The sequence below is a fragment of the Lycium ferocissimum genome, unplaced genomic scaffold (assembly GCF_029784015.1).
Source record: "Lycium ferocissimum isolate CSIRO_LF1 unplaced genomic scaffold, AGI_CSIRO_Lferr_CH_V1 ctg10507, whole genome shotgun sequence".
NCBI classification, from domain to species: domain Eukaryota; kingdom Viridiplantae; phylum Streptophyta; class Magnoliopsida; order Solanales; family Solanaceae; genus Lycium; species Lycium ferocissimum.
In genome coordinates, this window is record NW_026713349.1 from 23644 (window position 1) to 32500 (window position 8857).

At 39.5% G+C, this 8857-nt stretch overlaps 1 protein-coding gene across 1 annotated transcript; it reads left to right on the forward strand.

Moving 5' to 3' along the window:
• The first annotated feature begins 6360 nt into the window (after positions 1-6360).
• LOC132041526 (uncharacterized) lies at positions 6361-7425 on the forward strand. The gene is made up of 2 exons (XM_059432237.1): positions 6361-6873; positions 6946-7425. Exons 1-2 carry the CDS (start codon positions 6361-6363, stop codon positions 7423-7425), a joined length of 993 nt encoding a protein of 330 aa, XP_059288220.1.
• Positions 7426-8857: the final 1432 nt, after the last annotated feature.

The window sequence follows — 8857 nt, forward strand, 5'->3', positions numbered from 1 at the left end:
TTGAAGCTTGGTGTTTTGGATCAAAATTTGATTTTCTTCAAGTGTTTCAACTCTTTGGAAGGTGTATAACAACATGGGATTGATCCTAGATAGCAAGAACAAGTATTAAATTCAAGGCACAAATTCTAGCCAAGTTGAGAAGTCAAGTGTAAAAGGTAAGATTTAATCTTCTTTTACATGTATTGAGGATGGTTTGAACGTGTTGTAGCTTGTAGAAATTGATGAAATTCATGGAATTATGTGTGTTGGTGTTGTAGCCATGTAGGGGCTATTTTTTTTTGTAGGATATGGTGAATTGATTTTACTTGGTATTTTGGTTGTTGTTGTTATGGATATTATGATGAGAATGAAGGGTTTAATGGTTCAAGTTGGAGTTGTAATTGTTTCAGGCCGTTGTAGAAGTTAATATGATGTTAATATAGTTTCTTGCATTTATGTGAATGATGTTGCTAACGTGTGGTTATTGGTATAGTTCATGAAATTGGAAGAAAAGAATGTGTTGTTGTTGTTCTTGTTGAGTTTAGAAGATTACGGGTTGTATTGAGTGTATGTTGGTCACGTTTCGAATATTGTGCGGGTTGTCCGAAGTGTTCTCGAGTCATGTTTGAATGGTCTCGGGTTAGCACTTGAACGTATGATCATTGATGTTGGCTTGATTATATGTGGTTGGGTTGAATGTAAAGGAAATGTCGTCAAATTATTTAGAAAGGAGTTACTAACGTTAGAATACATTTTGAATTCCCTCGTAGCTTAACCATAGTTCTGGTCGTCTTAATAGAGGTTGAGGTACTATTGGGCAGCGTATACGGGTTGTGTTGCGAGTAAACGCTAAAGGTATGTAAAGCCTATCCCTTCTTTCTTTTGGCATGTCCTAGATGTAAGTAAGATACGATATGAGCTTTGGGGTAATTCCATTCATAAGTTCCGAGCATGATTTATGATTCTTATTTACTTCTTGTGTTAGAACTCTCGAGTGGTTGAGCCTCTCTTTTCAGCTTTCTGTATGTTGGACACTAGTCGATATACGTCCGTTCCTATTCATAGGAACTTTGTGATAACTTGTGGCTGGACTCCTATAAGATGTTTCATACTTGATTGACATATGAATATGATTTCTAAGTCCTTTTGATATATTTCATGATAGTATTCGAGAGTTAGTTGAAATGTCCCGAGTAACATTTGAATAGTATTTGATATGATTATTGTCCTGATTTTCAAATCGTAGCTCGTGTCGATTATTCTATTGAGTCTTGGAAAATGTTTTAATTGTATATGGTTGCTCACTACTCTACTCGTGCAAGTCTTAACATGTCTTTCACTGAGTCCCGGGCCAGGACACGTTTTCGTGCACAGATCCACTGCATTGTTCACCGAGTCCCTCACTAGAGGGCCGGGACACGTTATATGTATATGTATATGATGATATGATGACATGATGATATGATGAAACGGGGATGGCGGCCAGGATGGCATATGATGACTTTGTTCACCGAGACCCTCACTAGAGGGCCGGGACACGTTATATGTATTTGTATATGATGATTTTATTTACCGAGTCCCTCACTAGAGGGCCGGGACACGTTATATATGCATATGTACAGGATGATTATCTAATTATGTCACCGAGTCCCATGATGGGCCGGGTACGGTATATGATAATGATATGCATACTTGCTTTACAAGGCACAGGTACAGTAATTTCTTGATTATCATACTTGTCTCCTGAAACCTCCATTTCAGTTATGATGTTCCTGAATGTATTTCATGCTTTGTATACTCAGTACATATCTCGTACTGACCCCCTTTCTTCGGGCCGCGTTTCATGCCCGCAGTACGGATGCTCGCTTTGGTGATCCTTCGGCCTTAGGACTTCTACACTCAAATTTGTCTTGGAGTGCTCCATTGTTCCGGAGCCTAGACTTTTGGGCACAAATCTATTGATATATGTATATGTTTATCTAGGGGTACGGCGGGGCCCTGTCCCGTCATATGTCATTGTTGATACTCTTAGAGGTCTGTAGACATATGTGTGGGTTGTATATAGGTGTTGTTCAGCTGTGTTAATATGACTCATATTTTGGGGCGTTCCCATTCGTAGTGGTAGCCTTGTTGGCTTGCGTATATATATATGTTGGGATATTATATGTAGTGGCAGCTTTGTCGGCTTGCGTATATATAGTTGGGACGTTCCCATGCATTATGATAGCCTTGTCGGCTTGTGTACTATGTTATCTTTTGGTGCATTGTGACTCCTCAGGAGACAGGTTATATTGATATATACGTGACAGTTCTAAGATGACGTTTTGTTTTTACAAGTTGCTATATTATGTTTAGCTTTGGAGTTGATTATAGCTAACAGGTGTGTATACGAGTGTCCAGCTCGGGCACTAGTCACGGCCTACGGGGTTGGGTCGTGACAGTCTAAGCTCTAGTCTGATGAGCACTAGCTTGTCTACCACCGCGGGTAGCACTCTGTCCAGCACCACGTTTAGCAGATGAAGATGCGCGTTTCTTAGCCATCTGCGAAATAAATATTTCAAGGTTAGACTTGATTCAACTCACGCACGAACGAGGAATGAAAGAAAGGAAAACTTCCTAGATGTTCAGTAGCCTCAAAGTCATAAGTATGGGCACCTACATACCCACGAACAAGACTCTACTAAACACTGCTCCATGACCCGAGACTTAAAACCTGGCTCTGATACCAACTTTGTCACGTCCCAAAATACCCGCTAGACGTGATTGGCACCCAGCAAACACCACCCACCAGGCGAACCATATATCATACTCTTAATCATTTACAAAAGCACTAAAAGAAAATAAGTGCAGGTCCAATAACGTTATTAATGAGAAAAATGCGAAACAGTCGCCAACCAAATCCATAATCGATTTATAAAAACCAACCAACGCTAAGATAAAAAGAATCTCTAGCCCACATCCCACGCTAAGATAATGGAGCATTTAACAGAGTAACATGAGTTTGAGTGTCGAGCATGTAAACCCAAAATAAAAGAAATAACTAGAAATAAACTAGATAAAGCTGAAATGCCTGCCTCCACGAACAATGGGGTGGCTCACCTCAAGAAGCAGAATCCACTCACGAAGTCTTAAATTACCTGCCTCGTTCTCAATGGACGTATCCGCATGGACATGCGTGTAAGGAGTGAGTTATACATAAATATAACCCAAGAAGATCCTCGACCTGCCACTTCAAATACTCCTGGAACAAGTGTTAGAAAATACAAACACACAACAAGCACAAAAATATTATGCATATGAATATATCATTATATAATAGCAATCAAGGTCCAAACCACTGTTTATCAAATATATTATATATCTCAACACAATTTACACTACGAACCGTTATAAGTGGCAGTTAAAGAATTAGTCAACACTATGAATCCACGGCAACATACACAATGTGCCAAATATGTCAGGAAGCATACACAATGCTAAGGGAAGCATACACAATGCCCCAATATCATCAATAAGCATACACAATGCCCCAATATCATCAATAAGCATACACAATGCTAAGGGAAGCATACACAATGGCCCAATATAATCAAGAATCATACACAATGCTAAGGGAAGCATACACAATGCCCCAATACCATGGCTCACAGCTATATCACATCACAAAACAATTTATAAAGAGAGTTTTGGATTATTTGAAAATAAAGTATATGCGGTTGGCCTTAAGGACCACCAACTCTGGCAAGCACATGCTTGCCCCAACACATGGACCAGGCAGACAAAACATATTTTTAAAACGAATTTTGAAAAGTAAGTACCCAAAGCTTAAAGTCTGACTTACCTCAAATTCACAATTCAAGCACACTTCCCAATAAATCAAAACTGCATTCTCGAGTCTTCGTATTGCCTCAAACTACACAAAAATAGATTTAGAATGGTCAAAACCCTTAGGGTAAACCACTTGTATATTTTTAGAGGCTTAAACGGTTAAAGTCAAATTTTAAAGGACGAAAACGCCCTCTGGTCAATGTGTTCAAAACCCGACAAGACATATGTTTTCGGGAAGGCCTTAACAAGAGGATTCCAACGATATATAGAAGTCTAAAATCCGATACTATTTGCCCTTTCAAATCAATGATTTTGATTGAGAACCCTAGAGCTAAACTTTCTCCATTCCTCAAAATATTCTCATGTTTTCACCATAAAGATTCACCCAATAATTATGTAACAAACTTAAATAAAAGTTTAGAGCCATTACCTTGATGAGTTGGGTGGAAAATCTTTATTTTCCTTCTCTCCCTTCCTCTCTTTTTCTCCCTTTCTTCTCTTGTTTTTTTTTTTTTTTTTTGCTTCTGCGTTTTCTGCCTCTGTTACAATGGCTTGCTTTTTCTTTTTAATAACATTCTTCTCTTTTCTTTCAAATTGGGGCTTCAGCCCTTCCTTTTTAAATTGTTTTTTTTTTCCTTTTTGGGCTTGGCCCACTAAATTCCTTATTTTCTATTTTTTTATTTTTTTTAATACTAATTACAATTTCCTTTTCTTTTAAATTCCTTTTAGCTAAAATTACCAATTAAACCCTTATTAAAAAATTGGGTTATCACACGAAGACAACAAGTGACAAACTAAAAGAGAAGAAAAACTGAACTGAAGGAGGCATATATGCCAGACCCGTAGCACGGGTCCAACACGTGAAAAACTGAACTGAAGGAGGCATATGTGCATGACCCGTAGCACGGGGCCAGCACGTGAAGTTCAAGCTGTGGGAGATTGAAGACCCGCGCATCACACACGTCGCGGACTCGGCACATTCACAATCTTAGAATCACTGAAGGGTCCGTGCTGAGCCCGTAGCACGGGGCCAGCACAGATGGGCTAAACCTGTCCAAATTTAATTAGGATTTTGTCTATTCTTGAGTCATTAAATTCCTAGACTATAAATACTTATTTTAAGGGTTGAGAATGGCATGCTGAGATACTTTGAGACAATTGTAAGCCGTTATTAACCCTTTCCTTCCCCGTTTTTACTTTTATCTTCATAAACCCTAAGCTAATCACGAATTCTTTTGTCTATGATCGAATCATGAGTAGTTAATCTCTTAATTCTAGGGTTGTGGCGTAAGACTTGAAAGTTGGTTTGATGACAATTATTATAAAATGATTTTTCATATTTTAGGTTGCTTATTTATTCTTGATCTTAATTATTTGATTATCTGGCCAATAGTTAGACACTATCTGTGACGTGTGAATTGAACTAGGGATAGGGAATTTGCATGCGTAATAAGAATAAATAGAGCTTGTTCAATATAATCGTTTCCCTAATAAGGATAGGAATATACCTTTTAGCCTTGCTTAGTTGAATACGGAGAAGTAAATGCGTTCTTGTTACCTCTGGCGACCATAAGGATATAGGCGTTATAGTAGCATCTACAGGCTTGCGAGCAACTCGGAAGATACTCATAAAGTTATAATTAACCCGTCAACTAGTAACCCAGGAAATAAGATAGGTAGAATTGTCAGAAGATCAACTGGATTGTCGAAAGCCATGACCCTGGAACTTTCTCTCATTTGATACACGTTACAATCTTTGTCAAAATATTCTCAGTCACAAAAACACCCATCATAAATGGTTTACTTTTCAGTTTTAGTTTAGTTACAACACACACCTTGATTTCACTTTCTTGAATAGTTTCATTCGAATTTGAATTAGTTTAAAAGCAGAATCTAAGTCTCTATGGGATCGATATCTACACTTAAAAATCCTATATTACTTATACGACCGCGTATACTTGCGTGTGCGTTTGGGAGCAATAAGTTTTTGGTCCGTTGCCGGGGACTTAGAAAAATTTACTGTTTTTCTAATTTGAGTTTGTTCTTTCTATTTAAGTCTTTACTTTTTTTTCGTTGTTCTACTTGTGTCACTTCAGATTTCTCTGGTTTATGTCAAGCACTAGAAGTTCAGGAAAACCGTTAGTTGATCTTGATCCCGAAATCGAAAGAACTTTTCACAGACAGAGAAAAATAGCTGACGAAGCAGCAAGACTTGCTCTTGAATAGGCAGAAAGGGATAGAAAAAGAAACAGGGATGAACAGGGTTCAAGAGCAGCTGCGAGGGCATAAGAACCATGGATTCTTTTGTCCATTTATGCTAGACCTAGTTTGGCAACTATTGCTAAGGCTATCGTTAGGCCTGACATTACTGAAATTTTGAGCTGAAAGAAGGAATAGTGCGGCTGGTGCAGCATACGTACAAGTATATGGGTAAGTGTAGTGAAAACAATTCATGGAGTTGAGCAAGAATTTCCAATATAGAGATGTTTTGATAATTATGTGAAGCTGTCCTTATTTCTGTTCTCATTGATTGGAGAAGCGAGGGAATAGTTGATGAATCTACCTGTAGATTCTATCACTTCTTGGGAGGTATTATCAAATAAGCTCATCGACAGGTTTTTCTCACCTAAGAAACTAAAGGAGCTGCGAGGAATAATTGCTAATTTCACTCAAAGAGATTCTGAATCTCTTCCACACGCTTGGGAAAGGTACAAGGGCTATTTGCGAGATTGCCCACATCACGTGCAGTCAAAGGAGATCATTGGAAATTATTTTGTAGAAGGTCTTAACCATGAATCAAGGGCCTTGTTGAATGCTTCATCTCAAGTGCAGATCTTAAACAAAACATACGAAGAGATGAAAGCTCTCCTTGAGATGATGTCCGAAGGTTATCATGAGTCTCACGAGACTAGCCGAGGGTTACCACAGAAAGCTACTGGGGTTCTTCAAGTTGATGATGTTGCAGCTATTCGGGCTGATATAAGTACTCTTACTAATGTGATGTTGAGGGCATTTCCTCAAGCCCAACCGATTCAACCAGTCCAACATATTCAGCAGGCAACATATGTAAGTTATGGTGAGCCTCATGATTATAGCAATTGCCCATTGAATCCATAGTATGTCTATTTTGTGGGGCAGCAGAACCGTGGTATTGAAAATCAGGGAAACTATTATGAATATAATTATAACACTCCATTCGGGAAGCAGGACTTCCACAAGCTGAACAATTATCAGCAACCTCAAGCTCAGCCAGCTAGCAATTTGGAAGAGATGATGAAGCAGCTCATAGCTCAAACACAAGTGATACAGCAGCAAAATCAGAAAGTTCAGAGTGAGATGCAGAAATCTATTCACGACCTTGAGCGTCAGATGCGGCAGATGGCTCTTACGCAGAATGTCAGACCACCGGGTGCTGTTTCTAGTGATATTGAGAAGAATCCAAGGGATTGCATGGCAGTCACCTTGAGGAATGGCAGAGAACTTAAAGAAGTGCCTCCGAAAAAGAAGAACATAGCAGAAGCAAAACTCATCCCTACTAAGCGAGCTGAGCCCAAGCAAACAGTCTCGGAGCAGCACGTAGAGGAAGTGGTTCGACCAGACCCTCCTTTTCCACAATGACTTTAGAAACAGAAAGCAGATTCAGCTTGCAAGAAATTTCTTAAACTGTTAAAATAGGTACATATCGACATACCTTTGGTGGAGCTTTTGCAAGAAGTTCCAAAATATGCTAAGTATATCAAATATGTGGTTGCGAACAAAGGGCGTTGGATAGAGTTTGAGACTGTTGTACTTACTGAGGAGTGCAGTTCTAGAGTGAGGAGTAAAATTCCTCTGAAGTTGAAAGATCCGGGCAGCTTCACGATTTCAATTACTATTAGCAACATGGAAGTTGGGCTAGCATTGTATGACTTGGGTGCTATATTAATTGTTGCCCACCTCTATTTTTCTAATGTTGGGCTTGGGTGAGCCTAGGCCAACGACTATTACGTTGCAGCTGGCTGATCGATCTCTTGCTTATCCTGATGGTATTATTGAGGATGTTCTTGTGAAGGTAGGACCGTTTATTTTATCGGTTGATTTTGTGATACATGATTATGAGGCAGATAAGAGTGTTCCTCTCACCATGGGGAGAGGATTCTTGGCTACTGTTGATGCTGTAATTCGAGTGAAAGATGGGAAGATGTCTATGACAGTTGATGGACAAGAGGCAACTTGTGATGTGTTTAAAGCTCCCAAGCTTTCAGCCTATTATGAGGAGTTGAAGATGATTACCGTGGTGGAGCCCGAGCTCACTAATGCAGAGTTAGATCACTTTCTAGCTTCGCGAGATCCTTTAGAGATAGCTTTGGTGTATGGGGAAGACTTGATGATTGATGCAGAAGTCGAGGAGTGTCTTAGCATCCTTGACACTTCATGTTCTTATTTACGAGCAAACACACCATTTAAGGAGCTAGACAGACCAGAGTCATGGAAGAAGCCAAAACCATCTATTGAAGAGGCTCCAGTTCTTGAGTTGAAGCCATTACCTCCTCATCTTTGCTAAGCTTTCCAGGGTAGTGGAGACACATTACCTATAATTCTCTCTGCTTATTTGACTGATGTGCAGGTTGGACGTACGTTATGAGTGCTAAGAGATCAAATTCGAGCCCTTGGGTGCTCGATAGCTGATATTCGAGGTATTAGTAGTTCGTTTTGCGCATAAAATATTATTAGAGGAAGATAGCAAGCCTAGTGTTGAGTGCCAAAGACGACTGAACCCGATCATGAAGGAGGTGGTGAAGAAAGAGGTAATCAAGTGGCTTGACAGCTGCATCATTTATCCCATCTCTGACAGTAAATGGGTAAGTCCTGTACAATGTATCCTGAAGAAAGAGGGCATGACTGTGGTAGAGAACGAGAAGAATGAATTGGTGCCTCAACGAACTGTTACTGGTTGGAGGATATGTATTGACTATCGCAATTTGAACAATGCCACCAGAAAAGATCACTTTTCTTTGCCCTTCATGGATCAGATGCTCGATAGATTGGCTGGGCACGATTATTATTGCTT